The sequence below is a fragment of the Akebia trifoliata genome, chromosome 3 (assembly GCF_017979445.1).
Source record: "Akebia trifoliata isolate Shusen 1 chromosome 3, ASM1797944v1, whole genome shotgun sequence".
Taxonomy (NCBI): Eukaryota; Viridiplantae; Streptophyta; class Magnoliopsida; order Ranunculales; family Lardizabalaceae; genus Akebia; species Akebia trifoliata.
The window spans coordinates 52,661,458-52,685,253 of record NC_141377.1 but is presented as its reverse complement, the minus strand read 5'-3'; the positions used below and the strand labels follow the sequence as shown (position 1 = coordinate 52,685,253).

Here is a 23,796-nt window from a genome sequence, read left to right as displayed (position 1 = left end):
TATCACGAATCCATGTTAGAGGAATCATGAAAGCTGACAAACATAATACAACTCAAACCCACCTCCCCCTTTCCTTTTCTTCACCTCTTCAACTCTTTTTTATTTTACTCATTTATAAATAAATATATGCTTCATCACCCTATTAAAAAGCCTCCCCTCCACTCTCACACAGAAACTCCTCTCTCTCTCTCTCTCTCTCTCTCTAAAAATGGCCAATTTGGTTTCTTCATTTCTCCTTTGTTTAACCTTCATATCCTTCACATTGATTGTTCATGTTACGGCACAACCATGGCCTGTGGATGGATCAACTAGGTTCTATGATTTTAAGGTCTCTTTCTCTCTATCTTTATCTCTAGGTATGGTGGTTATTTATCTACAATCATTTTGATTGTTATATATTAATAATTTTAATGTCATATAATTAGGTACAAACCATGAAGATTACTAAGTTGTGTGAGAGCAAAGACATCGTAACAATCAACGGGATGTATCCCGGACCAGTCATTTATGCTCAAGAAGACGATCGATTGATCATCAAAGTCACCAATGAGACACCTTACAATTCTACAATTCATTGGTATTCCTTCCTTCATCACAACAAACCTTTTAGAAACATTTAATGTTTTAGGGTCAATGTTTCATTATGATCTCGGTCAAAACATTATGAGATGGTACCAAACCTTAAACTAATTACACTACCTTTTTCAGGCATGGGGTACGACAGAGGCTCTCGTGTTGGTTCGATGGACCTTCTTATATAACCCAATGTCCGATCCAACCAAGCCAGACGTTCACATATGAGTTCACCCTCGTGAAGCAAAAAGGCACACTCCTTTGGCATGCTCATGTCTCATGGCTTCGAGGGACTGTCTATGGTGCTATTGTCGTCTACCCTAAGACCGATGTCCCTTACCCATTTAAATACCCTTATGAAGAGCACATCATCATCCTAGGTAAGGCAATTTTTATCCATCGATCAATCTCCGATCCATTGTAACCCTTAATATTGTTAATTTACTTGATTATCTTTGATTGACTCGCTTATTGAAACCAAATTTCCAGGTGAATATTGGCACAAGGATGTAGAACAAATTGAGAAGGAGACTCTAGCGAGCGGTGGAGCTCCTCCACCGGCCAATTCTTATACCATTAATGGCCACCCTGGCCCCAATTACAATTGCTCCAGCAATGGTAAACTTAGATTTTTTTATTTTTTTTTATATATAAATTAATCCAATAATTCTATATCTACAACAAATACTACATATGCATATGGTCCTATCATAATCAAATTTAAGGATTATCTAAATCAACCCTACCCGGCCTAGAAGGTAATTAATCCAGTAAGTCCAATCAATGGTTCTCAACCATCTACTCAATCACTCACTTTTGAATGATCAATCAGATTATGGTCAACATGTTCACTGAAAATTGTCCACTAATTGGATGATTGGATCACCCTAAATATTAGAAACTTTGGTTCTGATCCTAAGTTTCATATCTGCCTTTATTATCATATAATAGAGCTAACTTCCTTTAAAGGTGCCAACTCGGTGAGGTGAAGTCATAATAAAGTAACCTTGTTTTAGTTATGATGTGTGTGGTTGACCCTATATTTTATATCTTTCAAGTTAGGCTCTAATGTCGAACTAGTCGAGTCAACTCAATGACTAACCCTAAAATCAATTAAAATTTGTACTATATAAACGAATTTTAACCTTATTTAATTTATTTTTAATAAGATGGAAATTAATTAAATGTGAGACATTGCTGTAGGCCAAGTTATATTTATAATTTTCAAAGTGGACTCGGATTACCGAACTTCTTTGAGATTGTATTCCGAGCCAGCTCGACTCGATCACGTTTTGATGTGTCTCGTCCAGTTTTAAAACTAGGGTTTGATCGATTATGATATTCAAAAGAAAACACAAAAGCTATGTTCCATGGTCAAAGGGTGCTTATTTTTAGCTCGCAATGGGCTTTAGTCCAGCTTCTACAGGCTAATTATGTGTATAGGCTTGAATCTTGACTTATAACATATGGGCTTACCATGGCCCATGAAACTTACTAATGGGTCAACATTGGTCCTAAAATATATGGCCCATAATTGTCTAGACTGCCAGAGCTCTATCCAGCCAAATTAACACCCCTTAATTAATCTCTACTTGGGCTCACAACATATGTACTGAATTGTTTTTTTTTTTTTTGAAATATTTATTACTATTTCAGATGTCTATAAGATCGACGTAGTTCCAGGGAAGACATACTTGTTAAGGATAATCAACGCAGCTTTAAACATGGAGGCCTTCTTCACAATTGCTAACCACAAGTTCACGATCGTTGAAGCTGATGCAGAGTACACAAAGCCTTTCACTAGCGACCATGTGATGATTGGACCTGGTCAAACGATCAACGTCCTTGTTACAGCCGATCAGAGGATTGGGAAATACTCAATGGCCATGGGACCCTACATGTCGGCTCAGAATGTCGCGTTCCAAAAAATACCCGCGATAGCCTACTTCCAATACTTAGGTGCCACACTAAATAGCTTTCCCTTATCAGCCCAACTCCCCAATTTTAACGATAACCTTGCCGTTAATATGATCATGTCCGGCCTCAAAAGCCTAAACCCCGTCAATGTCCCTATCGTGATCGACAAGAACCTTTTCTTCACAATTGGACTAAATGTCAACAAATGCCATTCCAAACAACCTAACAAGACATGCCAAGGCCCGAATGGAGGAGTCTTTTCCGCTTCTATGAATAATATTTCATTCAATAAGCCCATGATTTCACTACTACAAGCATACTATAACGAGGTTAATGGACATTTTACCGAAGATTTCCCTGGTGTGCCTCTAAAAGTCTATGATTTTGTTAATGGCGCACCTAACAACATCCCTAATGACACTGAGGCATTGAATGGGACTAGGGTTAAGGTCCTTGAATATGGGTCTAGGGTGCAACTTATCTTGCAGGACACAGGGACCGTTAGCACCGAGAACCATCCGATTCATCTACATGGGTATAGCTTCTATGTGGTGGGGTATGGGAATGGAAACTATAATTCTAGCACCGCGAAGCTCAATTTAGTGGACCCACCCTACATGAACACGATCGGAGTCCCTGTTGGTGGATGGGCTGCCATTCGATTTGTTGCTGACAATCCAGGTATGTTCTGATTACATAAATAAAACTTAACTTATCAAATTTTGAATAAGGTAGAAAAAAAGAATCCAGATTCCAAACTAATTCTCAAAGAATGAGGGGTAAGGCGATTGATTAAGAGGAAGATCTCTAGTTGACTAATTTATAATGTACACATTTAACTCTCAAATACTGAAATTAAATATGGTGTTTTTAGTGCACATAATCAAGTATTTTGCTTCGAAGCGAATTTTAACCAATTGAAAGGACCTTTTGATCAATTTCGAGTTATTGAATAAATCGAACGCATTTCTAACACTTGTTCTACTTATAGAAGAAAGAAATTTACATGATTGTAACCGAGTTGTTGTTTCTTGCAGGGGTTTGGTTCATGCATTGTCACCTTGAGATACATTTATCTTGGGGTTTATCAATGGCTTTCATAGTAAAGAATGGAAAGGGTGAGATGGAAACCCTTCCTCATCCTCCGGCCGACTTGCCAAGATGTTAGAGATGATGATGAGATCAAGTGGAGAGTATTTACAATCGACGATTCTGATTTTTCCAATCAAGATTCTTTGATGCAAGTGTGTTATATGTGTGCCCCATTTTCTTCAAAAAATTTGTGTAAAGAACTAAAGATTGGGTGTAATAAAATTCCAATAATCATCTTCTATTTTAATTTAGATTTAAGTTAAAATTGCTAATAGAACCTCGTAACTTGAAAATCATTACGGGCAGTCAATGGTGCAGAATGGGTCCAGACTATTGAGACATGGTTGATCCAAAACCTATGATACACGATCCCAACTGTGTAAGCACAACATCCAACGGTTGGGCTTTTATACGTATCCCTATGATAAATATCTCAATGGATGCTCTTACATGGTTATCGTATGCAATTTCCTAAGTCAACGGACTAAAACTAGGATTAAAATATCTAATGATGGACATTAATGTAAAGTTCTCGACAAGAGCTTTCAAATACATCATTTTTTTTTGCTAACCGAGTGTCCGGGCCAGCTTGCACGCACCACGACTAATCTCAGGGAGGACTACCACAGCAACCCACCGCCATGGTCCCCCAATTAAATCATGAGAAAAACCCAAGAGGGGAATCGAACCCATGACGTGTGCCTAACCCACACTTCACATGCTCGCCCTTACCACTTAGGCAACCCATGGGTGGGTTAAATACATCATTTTTAATGTAAACTAACTTATAGATTAAAAGTAATAATAGTTAAAAATCTTCAAATAAATATTATTTTTCAAAAATAATATGGAGGTAGATATAATTCATTAAGGGTCTGTATGACAGCACAGAAAATAAGCAAGAAAATGCACAATACACTTATGATAGCACATTTTTATGGAAAAACATTTTCACCAAGAAAACAATTTTCTCATCGTGGTGTGAAAATATGTTAGACTCAATCCCCAAAGAAAAAAAAAATCCCGATCAGGAAAATCTTAACGTTACTACCACACGATTACCTCCTTCCAAGAAAACAATTTTACACCCACAAAACATGGTAAAGGTTAACGCTGCAAAGTTCTGCCACAACCCTTTACCTTCTTTTGCAGTGATTTTTTGGGATGGTGAGGTTTTGCTTCATTTCTTAACAGTGTGTTTGGATTAAGAGAAATGAAGAGAAAATAAAAGAAAAAAAAGCGAGTTTCTCTCCATTTTTCTTGTTTGGATTGTCAAGTGGGGGGAGAGAAAAAAAAAAGAGTGGAGAGAAAAATGGGTCAATATTTTTTTCTCTTTTTTTCTTTCTTCAAATTGGAGAGAAAAGAAAAGTTCATGAAGGATATAACATTTAAAATTACAATTTTACCATTTTTTCTCTCCAAACTTAAGTTTATTTTTTATATTGGTAAATCAAACAGAGTAGAAAGAAATAAGATTTCTTTTCTCTTATTTTATTTCCTTTCTCTTAATGATTTCTTTTTTCTCTTCATCTCTCTATCCAAACACACTGAGCGAAAATGTGGGTATGTGTAAAAATTTGTCATAATTTGAAAGAAAAACACCGGACAAAATGTAAGAGCAATTAGAAAAGAATAAACCACACACATGAAGACTAAATTTCTTTTCATTTATTTAAGGTGGTTACGGTTGTACCAAACAAGGCCTTGGACAATTTAAAAAGATCGGTATTTTATCTCTAATAAAACAAGGGTAAATTCTCAAATAATTATCAAAATTTTCAAAAACACGTGACACAACTATCACATAATGTGATAAAATATTATCAAATTATCAACATTACGTGATAACTTTGTCAACATTAATAATATTTCAAAAATATCAACAAAAAAAAATTGTAATTATTTGAGAATTTACCCATAAAACAATTGAAAGAATCACAAATAACACTTCAAAAATTAAAAAATTACTCTCAATAATTTTGTACCATATCAGTTAATAAAATGAGGACTGTTTTAAAAAAAAATGATCTAAGCATTGACATCATGATTTTAAATCTCGTCTGTCTCGGTATTGTCCACCAACAAACAGATAGACAAATCAATCGTTTCAGATGAGATTTAAAATCACAGTTCATTTTTCTCATTGTTAAACAAGACAACTCAAATGTATCAGAAAACTCATCCGAGATGACTCAATCTCATTCATGGGTGAGATGAGACGTCAAAACCAGTTTTAAAACCATGAATGACATTTAAAAAAAAATGGAATAATAGAAGATAACGACCCCATGAGGTGGTTCAAGAACTTTTCGTAGAGAATGATTGGGTGGGTGCAGGGTTAATGTTGTACCTAATTGAAGACCTTGGCTTCTATGGGATGAAAGGGAAGAACCTAAGCAAGTCCTCTCATATGTGTCTCTCCAGGGTCTAGTTCTACTAAAGTGCCTGTAGCATCAATACTCCCGCGAAAGAGAGAGAGAAAATAGTGCTTCTATTACCACACCAACTTCTACTAACACCACCCAAGATGTGTGAATTTTTTTTTTTTTTGGGTGAAAACACATATGAATTGGAGTGCCATTAGCAAAAGTTGGAGTGGCAATAGAATCTCTATAAAAAATTGAAACACACTTTTCTTACTAACTTGGTAAAATTTTAATTCTTACAAAGGTCTTTGAGCTTAAATAGATTATCACATTGACAATCTAATACCACAGCCCTCTTGATTTAACGGAGAAACTCAGATTCAAATATACATAATTTTGACGGATTACCACATTGGCAATCTAATGTGGTTTTCTTTGGGTTTCTATCGAGATCTCTAGGGGTTTAAGGAGCGGGAAGTTTGTGATTTCTCTAGTAGCATCGACATGACAGGTGTGGGGACTCCCAGATATCCAGCAAACGTGACACAATTTAAGGTTGGATCTCCGATGCATTTAACAATACGCTCCAAAAAACTCTAACAAGTACACTTTCAAGAAGAAAATATAATTGAATAAAGGAACATGATTCATTTCAGGACCAGCCAATCCCAAATATTTGGGATAGGATTTCGACAATGAAGAATCAGACTGAATCAGTTGTTATACAGGGTCTGATCAAATTCTTATAGAATAGCATAAGTAGAATTGGATTATTTGAAAGAAAAATCTCTTTTTACATTACCAGAGGTTCCATGATTGAACCGAGTAAATCTTCGAATTTTTATGAACAGAATTATAATACAAAAATTTTGAAAAGATTTATTTTTAAGACAATATTTTTGAAAATATAATATAATATTCATAAATGAGACTCTTTATAATAAAACCTAAGTGGTACAGATCTAATATTTCACCTTTTGTATAATCTACTACATAGAGATGAAAGAAAATAGATACAGAGTATTATATGATCAAAGATATGATTGTTTTCAAAGTAAACAAATCGAATTAATATATTCTTCAACTAAATTGTTTTGGACTTACTCAAATGAGATGGGAAAGAACGGGGATCGACACCTAAGGTAGAAGGACCTTACAACTAAGAGAGATCGATTGAGCAGTCCACGGCCCCACATGGTACAATATATGGGATCAAAGCATCATCTCCAGTCAGCCCGACCAGTTAGGAGTCCGAAGGTCGAAGTTAAGGAAAGAGATTAGGAGAAAATTGTGTATTATAAGGTCAGGAATGAACAAGAAAAATGGGCTTAGCATAGTACAATAAAACTATGTAGTACAGGCATGCTTGTCTAAGAGTACAATAATACAATTAGGGCTCTCCATGAATCTGATCACAACCAAAATCCACTTCATTAACTTTGGTTTTGGACTGAGGATTTGGATTCTGGTAAGGATCCAAAATTGGTTTTAGACCAACCATTACTCTATCCTATAATATATTATATGTTTGTTTATATTTCAAATATCAAACTGGATTTGATCCGATCCAGACCCAAACCAAGTGCCACTGGATCGGATTTTTAGATTCAAATATTACAATTTGATAAGGACCAATTCAATGAATATCGGATTGTTGGTTTGATCCATTCTATTGCCACACCAAATTTGACACACAAAATATTACCACTTAAACCAACACCATATATGCATACACATAAAAGGATGGGATTGGTAGTCATGGAAATGAACTAATATGTTCACAATCCCGACCATGTATTGTAGAGATCCGTGATGTATTTTGTACACTGATGGGCTCAGGCACACCAATATTATAGAATACAGAAACACTACTTTTAAATAAAATTCAAAAAGGAAATTTGAAATTACATCCAAAAAGACAGAATCAACAAAGAAAATATGGAATAAAACCCAGAAATTTGGATTAAATGTTTACTACACAGAAAATATGAAAATGTGTTCCTCATTTAGGCCGGGTTTTCTACTTGCATGAGGAGAGCTGACATGGGAAAAACTCATATTTCCATCTAATATTGGAATTTCAAGATCACTCTATTAATTACCACACTTCAGCATGTCAAACACTAACCACCCAAGGTCCAAAACATTATCATCATCTTTGGTGTGGTGGTAGAAAAGAACCCCACTCAGAGCAAAGAAAAAGTATTATCATCCAAACGGGCACACAAGACGGACCACTGTTCTTTTCACAGGACACAGAAATGTATCCCAAAACTTACGAAATGAAAATATCTTGGCTCTTTCTCATAAGCACAACGAGCCAGAAGTAGATGTACTGAGAACATTTGTTCCCACCAAAAAAAAATATACTGTTTTGAAAATATAAAACAGCACCAAATTTCTTTTAAATTGTATTTATCCCTAAGAAAATGACATTCAAGACCTTGGAGTACTGACAATGTAGGTAAAGATAAATTTGGTAATAAAAGATATCAGATAAGGGTTTCTCATTGGGTCAACCCCTTTTTTTTTTCCTTTGAAAGGTAGGTCCACCCTTTGTTAAGTTTGGTCATGTGCATTGAGGGGTCCATCATGAACATGCTGCACATGGGAGGAGAATAAGTTGCAACAATTTAGGCCACAAATAGGTGTTTATTTTCCTAATTGTCATCCAACAAACTACCAACTTCATCGTCATCATCATTAAATCCTTAGCCCAAATATCTGGCGTGGCAGAACCAAATAAAGTTTCCCCATTCAATTCTATATGGAGCCATATCAAATGCCAACTTAACAGTTCGTAAAAATATATAGCCCAAAGTGGACAACATGACCAACTAATCAGAGGGTCCAAAACAGCAGATCTCTATCATTTTCCTCTATTAATTTTGACATCCTAACCTTTCTACTACAAACACCAACATACCCAAAAACAACAATTTTCTTTCCCGAAAGTAAATTATAGAAACATATATATATTGGAATCATTGATATATATCTTCAAGTTAAGACGACTTGAACCCAAGACCATCCAAAGAGATGAAAAATAAAATTACATGAAACTCAATTAGTGAAATGGGTTAGGGACTACCTGTAGTCCATGCAGGGCCCAGGGTACGTAGCTAGTGATTTGATCGGCCATACCCATGTGACAGTCTTGAGCAGATGAGGTAGAACAAAAAGAGTGGCGTAGGAACCCAAAAGTCGAATCATCAGCATTCTAGAAATTGGAGTCCCACACCAAGCAGAGATAAGTCCTTTCATCTGAAATGACACACACCCACTTAGGGATGGGTCCATCTTAGTGGCAGACAAAATAACTCAATTAACCCAACCAAACAACACATTATGAAAGGTTAAAGTTCTCCGGTTATTTTCCATCTCTTACCCTCCACTCCCATTGAAGAAAAAGCTTTTGAGACCTCACAGATATCTCCATTAAATTTCCATGGATAACTCTCAACCACCAACTCTTCCCCTCCACCACTCCTATTTAAGCAATAGCTCTCAAGACCCTGTAGATACCTTATACACATCGTATTATATACTTCGGATGAACCTCCTAACACGACCCCCTCTATAATACTTCTTTGCGGGCATGCGGCCATGAAATTTTCAAATAAAAAAATTAAAGAATCGTATAAATAAGCTGGATATCGAAATCCAAATGAGCAAACCACAGCCACTTGTTGGATACCAACTGCCGGATTTCACTAGAACCATGGAAAATGTTGCCACGTGTCACGATTTAATTATATAGAACACCACCACCAAAACCTAGATGATGGGCCCCAACCAAAGAAACCAAGCTTTCTCGAATTTCATCAACACTGCACATGCCTAAAAGGAATTATGTGTACCTGGACCTGTTGTAGCCACAGATGCTGCTGATGCGATTTGGGATTACGATCCAAGCACCCAACACAATATACTATCATCCCCACACCCCTGCGCCATCTTTCACATGTTTGGCTCAATCCCAACCAAGGGGGGCCTATAACAGGTCAAAATGCAAACCAAAAATGGGGATCACTCATATCAACCATTCTGGGCCTCTTGAGGTTTCAAAGTCGAACCGGTAATCCATAATTGTGGAACGAACGGATCCGTCCATCCCACCCCGCAGTTACAATCACCAAGCCCCATGCATGAGAAGTAAATGTACTCTGGCAAGAAGTCATTAGAAATTTATAGTGGGATTTGCACATTGAAGACAAAACAGTCAGTGAGCTTGAAGTGGGAAGCTTCTCCTCCGGCCAAGTTGCGGATCCCTTAGGCAAAACATCCAAGAACAACCCATGGCTCAAGAAACAATCAGTAGAAGATAAGGGCTGCAATGTGTTGTGTGAGTTCTGGAAATGCTGCCATCCATTTTCAGGACTAGTTCTCAGGGGGGTCCGTGGCACTTGATAGGATGGATGAGTTCCAGATGGAGCTGAGACAACAGAGACCCCAGACTGCATGCCACACCAAGGTATAGCAACTGATGCATTATTGGAAACGAAACGCTCACAAGACCAAATGCTCTTTGCTTGGGAGAGTGATGGTCCATCCTGACTACTGAAGTTCCAGACATAGACATTAGAATCCTCACTTGCCGAAACAATATGCTTCCCGTCTGTAGTGAAAGATGCTGATATTTGGCTTCCTGCATTCCGAAGACCTAAAGATAGAGAAGACGTATAAGAAATAAAGTTCCAAATTAAACAATTTGAATTTTGGATAAATAGTATATTGAATACCCAATAAACGTATTGGATTTACAATTACAACTACTAATTTAGACCCCTGAACAGGATAAGAAATAATAGGAAAGGATAACTACACACCCCTGTACTTGCAGATCACATCAACTCCATCAAGAATTCGAACTTGTGAATCTGCTGAAGTGACCATTAATTTGCTCAGGTCACTCGGGCAAAACTGGAAAGGAAGAAAAAAGGCATACCAAGGAAGAGTAGGTCATAATAATATGCAAAAAATAGAAATGTAAGGAAAAAAATAGATGTGTAAAACAACCAAGAGATGGAAAGAGATGACTACCTGAAAGCCGGTAATTCTCTTTCCAGGGGACCTCCTTTTTCCCCGTAAGCATATTTGAGCACCCAATTGCAGATGATTATCTGATCATGGGAAAATAAAAATTAGTTGGCATTCAATAAGGCCATCTTCTTTCTGTCAAAAAAATTACATATCAACTATTATTCTGTATCAGTCTAATTTAAGGATAATTTATGACCCAAATTACAATCCAGTATAAGCCAATGCAGTTTTAAAAGAAAATCAATCAAGTTGGGATTTGGCGATATGGGGTTTCCTTTTCTTCCCCAGTAAAGCCTATTTATGGTATACTCAAACTTAAGTTTAGGTTGAATGCAGGCTTACCATCTTGATGTGTTAGATAAGACCAGTGATGGTATGGTTTCGCTTACTAGAGACACAAGGTTCTAGAAACAAACAAAAAAATACGAGCAGCAGAGATGAGTAAAAAATTCCAAAATCAAAGCCATGCACATGTATCCCATCCATCATGTTAAACTCATTTATTAGGTAGCATTTTATCAAATTATGTGCATTATCTGTTGGTCCATTGAAAAATGCTTCAAGTAAAAGCCAAATTTGCTCATGAGAGGGAAATGGTGTTCTGGAGGAAGTTTTCCTACCTGATGCATCATAAAAGCAGCAATTGCCAGTCATGGAACCAACTACTCCTCCCTGCATAAATCAAATACGGAGATAATTTAGTAAAAACAAAGTCACCGTTCTAATTTCAACAATAAGATAAGGGAAAGAAATTCCAGTCATCAAACCTGCCCGTCGGGGCGATAACACACGGCAGTGACAATTTCTCTTATATCAGTCCAATCAACTACTTGACAACCACGAATTGCCCAGATACGAACTTTCCCATCTATTGAGCCGCTGATGAAGTAATTATCATTGACAGGGTTGAACTGAACGCACGTCACTACAGAACATGTTAACAAGAACAAACAAATCAATGTGGGGGTAAATATAGACAAACATGAATCAAAAGATCAATATCATACCCCAACGGACCAATCATTGGTAACTGAATCTCAGTAACCAAATTCACGTCAGTAAGTAACATCCACAAGCAGCCAAGGACGCACCATAATTATTATGTGAGAACACTTTGAGGCAAAAGCTTGATCCTACTTGCCACAATCGAACGGTTTTATCAACAGAGGATGAGAGCAAGTACTGCACAAAGTTTAAAGATTATAAGATAAACCATTTAAAATTTAAATTTCTTCAATAATAGGAAAACGAAGTTATTTCCACAAAAATTCTAACCTTATTCTTTGACCAAGAAAGATCCAAGACCTCGTCACTGTGACCATGGAACTCGTGGAGTGGCGTTTCTGATATTCGGAAGGTGTTGGGGGGCAAAATGACACACGCTGATTCTGATGTTTTCCTTGAGTTCTTGAATTTATCCTTTTTTCCTTTTTCCACAAAGAGGGGGGATAATTCAGAAGAATGGTTCAGAGTGAAGTATATAGAGGAAGGATCGGTATCAGGAATGTTGCCTTCATTTGATCTCTCATTCACCATTATCTGCCACACACGCACGATCCCATCTTCACCCGCACTTGCGAGATACTGCCCATCGAGACTAAACTTCATTGTTGAGATTGAACCATTGTGAGCTTGGATGTCTTGTCCCGTATAAAGAGCTGAGAATTCCTTGGATCGCTTCCTACATGGGCGAACCCTAACTCTCCTAACTCTCGATTTATCACCTTCACCTTGCCTATCCACAATGCAAGCTAAAGCCCCTAATCTCCTTAACCACCCCCTCTTCACTCTCCTCTTAGTCACCTCCACTGAATTGCTTGCTTCCAAAATTTCTCTCCTCGTTACTTGTCGAACCAAAGGAGATAACCTGAGACCCCTTTGAAACTCTTCGACAGTTACTAATCTGTTCGAACCCACTTGTCGAAGTCTACTCAGCATACCATCCTCCCCCAATTCATCTGCAATAAACTCTGTTCCATCGTCCAAATTCTTGATTCTACACTCAAAATTCTCCTCTGAAACCCCATCTTCGATGAATCCAATGCAACATTGGACCAACAAGACATGGAAGATCGACTAGACGAAAATATATCTTCCAATTCCAAATCAGAATGCTCCATCACGGCCCCACTATTTTTCATAATTCGATCAATCTCCAATGTGACTTCATCACCAGAGAGATCCTCAGAGTCTTCGTTCTCAATCTGATCTAGAATTAAACCCGTCACTTTAAGGAATTTGTGGCGCCGTTCTTGAACACTGTCTGGGTTCTTAAACCAAACATGGTTTCGGAAATTACAAGAGACCCAATCAATAAGGCCAAGACTAGAACCAAACTCGAAATTGGCCGGGTAATCGGACCCCGAATCAGAAATTGAAGTAATTTCCTCCCGGGTATCAAAGAACCAATCATCTTCATCTTCTCTTCTGCAACTTCCCATTGTTCCTTCAACTCAACCCATGAAACACCAACTCAAAAAAAAAACTCCCTTTTTTTAAACCCTAGGCAACGTTTCTAAATTCCCTCCTTAAAAAGAGCAAAAAAGGGAGAAAAGAGAAACCCAGAAACCAAGATCAGAAGGAGATCAACAAATGTCAAAACTTCAAGAAATAATAAAAAACATTAAAAGGCCCAAATTTCAATACAAGCCCATTGAACCTGGTCTTCCCAAGTCTCAACTACAAGAATAAAAAACCACGATTTCTAACAAACCTCAGATCTCTAACACTTTCGATACAAATGAGATCAAACCAAATCCTAAGAAATAAGATTATAACAAGAAACAAATATCATATATAAGAACATTTGAAGAAATCATTTACACACTTCACATCCATTTAAATACAATAAAATTACATAAAATTTGGAAGAAGAAAAAATATAGAGAGAGAGAGAGAGAGAGTAAACAAACACAGAGGTGATTCGGGGTGGGGTTAGCTAACCTGGGTTTCCGTGAAAACTCCCTCAAACCTAAAAAACAACTAAATCGTCCATGGCTATTGCCAGCTCTGCAACGCTCTCTCTCTCTCACACACACACACACAACTTCTCTTGTAAGTTGTGAGAGACTGAGAGACTAAAAAAAAAAAACAAGAAATGTAATATTTTTCAAGGGAAGAGAGAAAAATAAAAGCCTCGATTGTCGTGATGTAGGCCCAGTTAACGAGATTTTGAGACGTGAGGTGTGTTTGTGTATGTGTGCGTACTGCGCCTCTCTTCAGTCATTCTCTTTCTTAATTATAGTTTTGCCCCCATTAATAGCTCCACTTCTTTAACCACCACTTCTTAACGGACAAGACTTACTATTTATCCTTCAAATTACCATTGTACCACCACTTCTTAACGGACAACACTTACTATTTATCCTTCAAATTACCATTGTACCCTTTCATAACTCTTAACGAACAATATTACTATTACGGTACTACCTACTGTTTATCCTAGGGGTGCACATTGGATTGGGTAAATCCGAGATCCGAACCAATCCGAAGCTTTTGGATTGGATTGGTTCGGATTAAACACACACACGATTCGGGTACGGATCGAAGAAAAAAAATCCGATTAATTTGGTTCGGTTCCGGATTAGGATATAATAGAACCGAACCAATCCGAAAACCGAACCAATTATATATAAATAAATAAATATATATAAATAAATAAATATATATATATATATATATAATATATATATTTAAAAAATAAAAATTTCGGTTTTTTAGTTCTTTCTTCTTCTTCCTTTTAATTTTTTTATTATCCCAAAGTCCACGTTTAAAAAAAGTCCTACTTGTTTTTAAGGTTTGAAGATTGGAGGAGATAGAATGCTTGGATTGAGGAAGAAGGTATCTATCTTCAATAAGTATGAGAACCGAGAACCAATCCGAACCAAGATTGGATTGGATTGGTTCGGTTCTATAGGGTAATTGGATTTGTTCGGTTTCAAATTTGTAGAACCGATCATGTTTGGTTCGGTTCCAATTTTGCCAAAATCCGAATCAATCCGAACCATGTGCACCCCTAGTTTATCCTTCAAATTACCTTTATACCCTTTGGTCACAATTTCCTCTCTTCTCTTCTCCCCTTAAATATATAATTTTGTTCAAGTAGGAAAGATTAGCACTCTTTGCACCCTACATCTCATTAAAACGCACCCCCACCTTAAAAGAAAAATCACCCGAGTCCCCTTATTTCCACAAAATGCACCCCCTTTCTCTCTTATTCTTCCCCATTATTACCACCTTTCCTTCACAACTCTCTTCTTCTTCTTCTCTATGGAAAAATACTGAAGAAATAAAATAGGGGAAAAGAAAGAGGGTGCAAGGTAAGTCTTCAACTTGGATAGATTGGATTGTGTTGGGAATCAATTTGAACCCAACCCAAACCTAACAAAAACCAACTTGAACCCAACTCAAGTCAGGTTGGTCGAGTTGTTCGGGTTAATTCATTCTCGATTAATACTAGATTATATAGTAATGATAAGGACTTATATAAATGTAAGTAATGCGTAAAAGAATTCAAAATTATAATTATTTATCCTAAAAATGTATTTCAAATTTTACATATATAAAATTATAAGTAAATTTTAAAAAGATGAAGAAAATGACAATTAATTAAAGTAATCATCTCTTTATATTTTTAATGGCAATTTTCAACAAGAAAAAAACATGTAAAGTTATAAGTTAATCATTGTATAATAATAAAAAATTACATAAACAAAAGCATTAATAATAAAGAAATCATTTATTTAATAAAATACATATACATTAATTTTAATATTTATAGATAAACAAAAGTGTACATGGTAAATGAATGCAAAAGAATCCAATACATAAGAGATACTTTTAAATTTTAAACATATTAAGGTTGGTTTCAGGCAAATCGGGTTGCCCAATGCCTATGCCCGAACAAGAGATCGAACCCAAGCTAAATATGCCCAAACTCGACCCAAGGATGGGTTCAACCCAACATGTTTGGGTTTAGCCAACCCACTTTGCAATCATAAGCCAACAATCATGGAGAAGGAAAAAAGCTATAAAATAAAATAAAATAAAAAGAGAGAGAGAGAGAGAGAGAGAGAGAGAGAATGTGAGTAATGAGAAGGTAGGGGAGTCATGAGCGTCTTTTTATTGGGGGAAAATCGCAGGAAGCAACAAGTGCCACTTGGAAAAAAGAATTAGAAATTAGAGAATTCCTCCCTCCATTTGTGCAAGGATTGAGTTGCTCCTTTGAGCTGTGGTCCTTCACCCAATCAGTTAAGAATTCAAATATTGGATCAAATGCTATTTACTAGACCCATCCCACCACATCATATCTATGTTTGCGTATTTTTGTTTACCTGGTTAAGAATTTGGGCAAAATTACCCACAATTATTTTATCCATTTTTTATAAGGTTGAATATGAATATGCATAATTCCTATCCAAATATCCCTATTATGTGAGTTTAGAGTAAATTCGCAATGAGATGTAGATGCATAATAAAAAAAAATATTAGGATTCCTCCATCCTCCTTGCATATAGATATCCTGAAAAAATTTGGGTATTAATAAATTTAAATTTTAGAGACAAAGATTCAAATAGAAAATTGAATACGGATACAAACTTATACCCCCACTTGACTTGATGTTAGCCCCTAGTATACATCCCATGGTTGATTATTCATTTATATATATATAAACGGTTGGGACACATTGATTCCTAAGAATGACTCATGAAAAAAAACATATGATCCCAACCCTTTATACACAAAATCCAATGGTTGAGATTTATGAGTATCTTTGATAGCACAAATCTCAGAGATACTTATTCTGATGATAAAATCTCAACCATTGAATTTTGCATCTAAAGGGTTGAGATCATGTGTTTTTTTCATGAGTCATTCTTTGGAGTCAAGGGATCCTAGCCTATATATAAAACGTAATTTTGTGGGTGATTTCAAGACTTTGGGACATGAATTTTGTTTCATCATATACGTTATCACAATGTCTATCGATGGTCTATAAGTCAATTATGAAAAATATTTTCAAAATAGCCAATCAATTGGATTCCTAATCTGCAGGCCTAGTAAGGGTAGTACAAACTTTGATAAACCTGTGGGCCCAAATAGTATGCCACATGGCAAGTAAAAAGGCAAGAGAAAAAAGTTGAATCCGAATTCCTAGGTACACATGATTGAATGAGATCGAGGTCATTTTTTTTTTTTTTTTAAAGAAGCTACTCTAGTTTTTTAATCTAAGGCATGTTAAATATGCTTATTACAAGTATACATACATATGTGGTGGATGTCTAATCATGATCTAGGGTTTAGGATTTTTAGTTTTATAAGATAAGATTAGTTCCACTAGGCTTGGCAAATAATGTTCAGAATTATCTATTGTCAACTATACTTTGCATCAAAATTCATGAAAGTTCAAATTTAAAATTTTCAACATCTCAATCATCGTATGAATTAGTCTTCGTTTGAAAAAGTTTTGCAAACAATTGTCGTAACGTCACAATTATAATACAAAGAGTAGTTAGATCCATAATTACATAATGGAATCTAAGAATAATCTCAATGAGAAATAAAACAAACGAAAATAATTGAGATGGTTTGACATAAAACGAAGAAAACCACTAGCCACCACTAAAGAAATTTTTATGCAAGTTGATAATTTTAAAAAGGCTAACAAAGGACCATAAGTGACACATATGAAGGCAATAAGAAAAGATATAAAGAGAGATGCCTTGATAAAAATAAATAGATAAATTTTGATTCATGATGTATCAATCTAAAAATTATTTTAATGATGTATCAACATAAAGAAGAAAGATAAGAGGGAGACAAGAGGAGGAGGTGGTGGTCAATGATGGTGACATGTATGTAGTAATGGTGGTGGTAGTGAAGAAGAAAAATAGAGGAGATTAGGATCAGGATTTACAGTGAGGACTGTCAGGACACTTGTCTCCATAAGAATTTTCAATGTTAATGGACTAGTGAGTTATTGCAACAGATTTTAACGACAATAAAAATATATACTATTATTCCCTCCCCCCCCCCCCCCAAAAAAAAATAATAATAATAATAAATAAATAAATAATAATATTAAAAAAATTACATTCTAAGCTTCTCCCACAAAAAAAAATTATAGTCTTCGTTGCCCCCACAATTACAAAATATTGGCTCTGCCCTTGATTAAGATGCTGATTTGGGGATGAAAATTTAAGATGAATTTCATTTTTTCATAGGTATATGTGAAAAAATGAAATATAGCTTCTATTGGATTTTTGAATGAAGGTAAAAATCTATTTTCTATGGAAAAAATGGAAAAATGCAATTCAAAATTAGGATGGTGTTATTACGACCCCTATTACGACTCACATTGCGACACACCATTTGTCTTATATGGGCAAAAATATTAGGAATGGGCTGATTTTTTGTGAGGATGATCTCTGTGATGAGGGGATCATTCTGACAAAAAATCATCCCATTCCAAAACTTCTAACCCCATCAAAATTGATTTACAAAAATTGGACAGTCTAAAATTTTTCAACTTGTAAACATGGGGCTAAAAGTTTCATAATGAACTGATTTTTAGCAAGGATGATCTCCTCACCATAGAGATCATCCTCACCAAAAATCAGCCCATTCCAAACATTTTTGCTCATATAAGACAAAACGGTGTGTCGCAATATGAGTCGCAATAGGGGTCGTAGGAACCCGACCCTCAAAATTATTTTTCAACCTATTTTTCATGCCCAGTCAAACACACCCTAACAAGATTTAACAAAATGATTCTCTAATAAAAAGGAATTTTAAACCCTTCATTTCATAGAGCATCTAAAGTCCTTACCAAAACAAGGTATTTAAAAAACATAAGGTGAAAATAGAAAAACTCAAAAACAGATTACTTAAAATGTCATAAGACGAAATTTCAATAAGGGTGACCTTGGATATTTGAAATGGTGTCAGTGTTGATTTTGGAAAGGCATGTGGAGAAGACTTCCATTGTTGCTTGTAGAATGATATTCGGAGGATACATCTTGTATCCTAAACAAATTTTGACCATTGGATTTCATGTTTTTATTGTCATGATTGTGTATTTTATATGAGTCATTTTTCAAGAATCTATAAATCTTATTCCTTTAAATTATTATTATTATACTTTATTAATTTGCAGGATATTAAGTCTTACATTTACCAATTAAAATTGTTTCGTTTAACTATATATATTAATAAGAGTTTGCCCATACTAACGCGGTTATCCTATTTAGGTTCAAGGGGTAGAAAAGAAAAGATAATAAATATGGGTATTATTGAAAGAAAAAAAACGTGTAATATGAGAAAGATAATAAGTTTGGATAGATATTTTTGAAAAATAATAGAAGAGGAAAGATAATAAAATTAAAAATTATCATTAAAATTCATAATAAAATTAAATCTCAACCATCTGGCCAGGCAATAACGAAAGTTAGGTTGGGCTCACAGTTGTATTTTATCATATAGATTGCTTATACATGTCATTAAATTCCATCCCATAACCTTTTTTTAAAACTTAAAAAATTATGTAAAAAACTTTGAAGCAAATTCGGACTCAAAAGTTATTGTAAAATATTTAGGTTAAGTTCAACGCTTTAACCAACTTTCAAACTCATTAATAGTAACAAATTCTCTAAGTACGACGGTGCAAAAACTCCTTTTCTCCTTCACTTTCAGCATGGTAACATTTTACAAATCCAAGCCTTTTATACTCTCACTTTTTACACATTTTGTTAGTGGGTAACACCCAAATAAATAAAGTAACCATGCAAAATTGCAAGTTTTATAGAATAATTCATTTGAAATACTAACTAAAATAAAGGGCACTTTTGTTTATGTACAATTACTATCGCTGTTGATTATAACTTCTTATTATGATAGGGAAAGTTTGTGAAAATAACGTGTACATGAAAAAAAACATTTATATTTAATGGGCACCATTCGACAACAAACGTCAAGTAGCTATTGTTGAGAGTCAAAATTTGTCCCATATGATTTAAATTTTTTAAATTGGACTGATTTTTTGTGAGGATGATCTCTATGATGAGGAGACTATCCTCACAAAAATTCAGTCAAATCTGAAATTTCTAATTCCATCAAAAGTAGTTTACAAATTAATAAAATAAAGGGTACTTTTGTCAATGTACAATTACTATCCATGTTGATTATAACTTCTTATTAGGATAAAGAAAGTTTGTGAAAATAACGTGTACATAAAAAAAAACATTTATATTTAATGGGCACCGTTCAACGGCAAACGTTAGGTAGCTATTATTGAGAGTCAAAATTTATCCTATATGACTTAAATTTTTTAAATTGGACTGATTTTTTATAAATATGATCTCTATGATGAGGAGATTATCCTCACAGAAACTCAGTCAAATTTGAAACTTATAATCCCCTCAAAAGTAATTTATAAATTAATAATAAAAAATCGATAGTCCACAATTCTAAATCACTTTTGATGGGATTATAAATTTTAGTTCAGACTAATATTTTTTTGAGAATAATCTCATCATAGAAATCATCCTCACAAAAACTTGTAACCCATATACCACGAAAGTGTTGGCTCCCTGACGATAGGTTGGAGTTGGACATATATAATTAATAAAAAATAAAATAAAATAAATGAAAAGAAAATATCTTCATGTAAAAATAAAGAAACAGTGGTGACCGTCGGATGAATGATTGGGGAACGGTCGGTATCTAGGAGGCAGATGGCGAAAGCAGTCTTTTTCTTTTTGGCTATCGTGACACACTCTACTTTTGTTTCCTTCTTTCTTTTAGCTGTGGTGGAATAGTGACGAATGGCACTTCTCCGTTTCCTCTGTAGAAAAAGATAAGGAGCAACCGAGCAGGGCATGGCCTTTTTCAACTTGACCATTATACCCTTATATATATATTTTTATATTAAAATAATATTATATTTATTGGCTTGGGGAGTCTAGAGAAAGTCTGGAAGGACCACAAGGATTGCCACATTTATCCAAATGAGATACATTCATGGTTTGGATTAGATTTAAAAGTAGATGTTTTTTGTGTTTATTTTTATTTGATCAATGATTTCTGAAATTGGATAATTGTTAAACTCAAAAATTTAAAATTTATTGATCAACATTGAAAACATGTCTATTTTTCTTATTTCTTTAGAAATTTTTGTCCTAGATCTAGTGGCACCTGTCATTTGTTTTGGTCAAACCTGGAGACGCAGTTCAATTAAATAGGTGGTCCTGCGGTCCATACAACCCAATCTCTCTCTCAAATGGATCAATCCGATTTAAAGTTGATTTTTTACTTATTAGAAGGATTTTGAATTGAGACTTAGGAATTAGATGAGAAATTGATCTAATTAATTTGATTATCACGAGGTTGATTTTGCATTGACCCTGAGCTAATCCATACCCAAAACATTGACAATTGTGCGTGAGGACATTGGCTTGATTATTTAAAAGGAAAAGAGTCGTACTACACTAACTTCGTTGGACACTACATTTGACATTGCGTTGACGTATCAGTGCACAAATGACCATAGATTTCTTCCTCGAGATACAAGTAAAAAATAATCTATGGTGCTCTATGTACTGTCATGTTAGCACAGTGTTGAATGCAGTGTCCAACTAATTCAGTTCAATATTTTTCTAGGAAAAATTCAACGAATCAAACACATTGCTAAAAAGGGAGAGCAATCATTCCTAGATTGATGTTGATCCGATCTGAATCCAATACCCTAATTTCTTCTACTTATTGTGCCTTCAACTCTAAAATCATTGTTCTTTTGAAAGGGAGACCAAGGGCATAATATTTAATTATGCCTTCATTTTTATTTATAATATTAACAATAGGGTTGCCAATGGGCACCCTTTTGCCGACACCCATTTAGAAATTAATCATTTTGATTCTAGGACTATTTCTTATTCAATACCATAACCTACATTTTTTATATCAAAATCATTCTACATAATTACTTTTGATTTTGAGTTCCTCTAGCATTACTAAGTTAGTAAGGATTTCACCCTTACCAGGGGTCTTTGGACTCAGTTCTAGATATACAAAAAGATGATATGATGCTTCAGGGTTATAGAGGACAAAATTTTATAAATTTTGCACCATTGAATTTCATTTTTAAATTTGGGAGTTATGTCAAAATTCGATAACTGTTCATTTTCAAAACCTTGGACTTAATTCAAAAGAATTTTATCTGATTTTTTTCGATAATACTTAGAGAGTTGTGATGTTGGATTTCTGATGTGGTGATCTATTTGAACAAAACTACCCTTAATAAGATTCAAAATCTTACTATATTAGTAAGAAAAGGGTTTCACTTTAATTTTAGGTGTGTTGTTATAGTCAAATTAGTCCAATTTCGTTTTATATGAAAGAAAACTTTTGGGGGACATCGATCTTATATAATAATATTTTCATAAACCTAATTTTTGCCGGCCCATAAAGTCATCATAAAACATTGACAGATGACAGAGATCTGATAATTCTAGTTAGCTGACGAGACTTTAGATTATTGTGGCATTAAATAACTATGTTGATGTACCAACTTCTCAATTAAAGTTAGGGGTAGTGTAACATCAAGCTACAATGGTGAAGAAAATAAAATTTTAATTACAAAGAGTCTAGGAAGTTGACTTGCAATCAATCTCCAGTTTTCTTTGGCACCATCTGACACAAACTTTTGGCCCCACTCATTAGTTAGAGCCTGATTGGTTATTTTTAAATTGTTGAAATATAAAAAATTTACGAATCGAAAAATAACTTGTCATAAAAATAAATGATCAAAAGCCTTCAAATCAAAGATTCCAAACAAGTAGTATGGCAAAAAAAAAATATAGAGATTTATTGGGCAGACTTACATTTTTATTACAAAAACGCTCTTACCATATCAAATTTATTATTTAACAAATCTTAGAATAAGATCCACATCTTTTAAAAAAATAAATACATGTAACACCCTCAATTTTATCAAATTTTTTTAAAATAAAAAGAATATATTAAGTATTTGATTGAAAGAATTGAGGGTATTATAACTATTTCATCAATTTAAAATATATGAATCCCATTTCAAAAATTGTTAAGTAACGAAAATACTTTACTTATTTAATAAAAAAAGTTTTCTTATTGAATCAATTTGTGATATTTAAAAATATTATTTGATGCCACAAGATTGTAGAGGACAAAATTCTAAGAACTTTCAATTTCTTTTTTCAAAAGTACTTTAATTTTCATTTTTGAATTTTAATTTTAAATTTGTGAGTTCGATATCTATCCATTTTTAACATCTTGGATCAGGTGTAAAAAATATCTTTTTATTTTTTATTTATTTATAATTTCTTTGAGTGTGAGTTTTTCGAGGAAATCCAAAAGTGTATGGTGTTGGATTACCAATGTAATAATCTATGTGGGCCCAACAACCTTTAGTAAGATTTATAATCTTACTAACTTAGTCAGGTAGCATGATTCATAAAGTAAAGAACTTGATAAAGTAAGGGAGTTTTTTTAATAAATTTATAATAAGTAGGTCTGCCTGGTAAATCTCTAAAAAATATAATAACTTAACTTGCAATAATAAAAGATATGTTTTTAGACCAAATTAAATGGAGGAATAAGATTCAATGATGAAAAAAATGGATCATTAAGTTCCATTGATGATAAAAAAAAAATGATCAAATTAATTCAACACTAGATACATCAATCATGTGGATTTTGAACAAACTTATGCGTATCAACGAGCTAGATAGAGCATGCCATGTGGCACACAACAAAGGAGAAAAGTGGGAGTTAG

General features: G+C 34.5%; 2 protein-coding genes across 2 annotated transcripts; one reads left to right on the top strand and one right to left on the bottom strand.

The window, feature by feature from the left end:
- Positions 1–33: 33 nt before the first annotated feature.
- Positions 34–3,833, top strand: LAC6 (laccase 6). The gene is made up of 6 exons (XM_086436679.1): positions 34–328; positions 426–577; positions 709–953; positions 1,063–1,191; positions 2,230–3,171; positions 3,528–3,833. Exons 1-6 carry the CDS (start codon positions 209–211, stop codon positions 3,656–3,658), a joined length of 1,719 nt encoding a protein of 572 aa, XP_086292805.1. The 5' UTR covers positions 34–208; the 3' UTR covers positions 3,659–3,833.
- A 5,066-nt stretch (positions 3,834–8,899) lies between these two features.
- Positions 8,900–14,150, bottom strand: LOC147407899 (uncharacterized). Its single transcript, XM_086436678.1, is given in 9 exon segments — positions 8,900–10,611; positions 10,778–10,871; positions 10,992–11,071; positions 11,612–11,663; positions 11,759–11,916; positions 12,083–12,173; positions 12,267–13,033; positions 13,036–13,518; positions 13,935–14,150. Coding segments are annotated over 8 exon segments (2,238 nt in total). The 5' UTR covers positions 13,433–13,518; positions 13,935–14,150; the 3' UTR covers positions 8,900–10,012.
- Positions 14,151–23,796: the final 9,646 nt, after the last annotated feature.

Bases quoted from the DNA above. Each gene is read 5' to 3' on its own strand.
- LAC6 (XM_086436679.1), top strand. From the start codon at position 209: ATGGCCAATTTGGTTTCTTCATTTCTCCTTTGTTTAACCTTCATATCC. The intron at 578-708 runs GTATTCCTTCCT...TACCTTTTTCAG, and splicing joins TACAATTCTACAATTCATTG to GCATGGGGTACGACAGAGGC. The intron at 1,192-2,229 runs GTAAACTTAGAT...TTACTATTTCAG, and splicing joins TTACAATTGCTCCAGCAATG to ATGTCTATAAGATCGACGTA.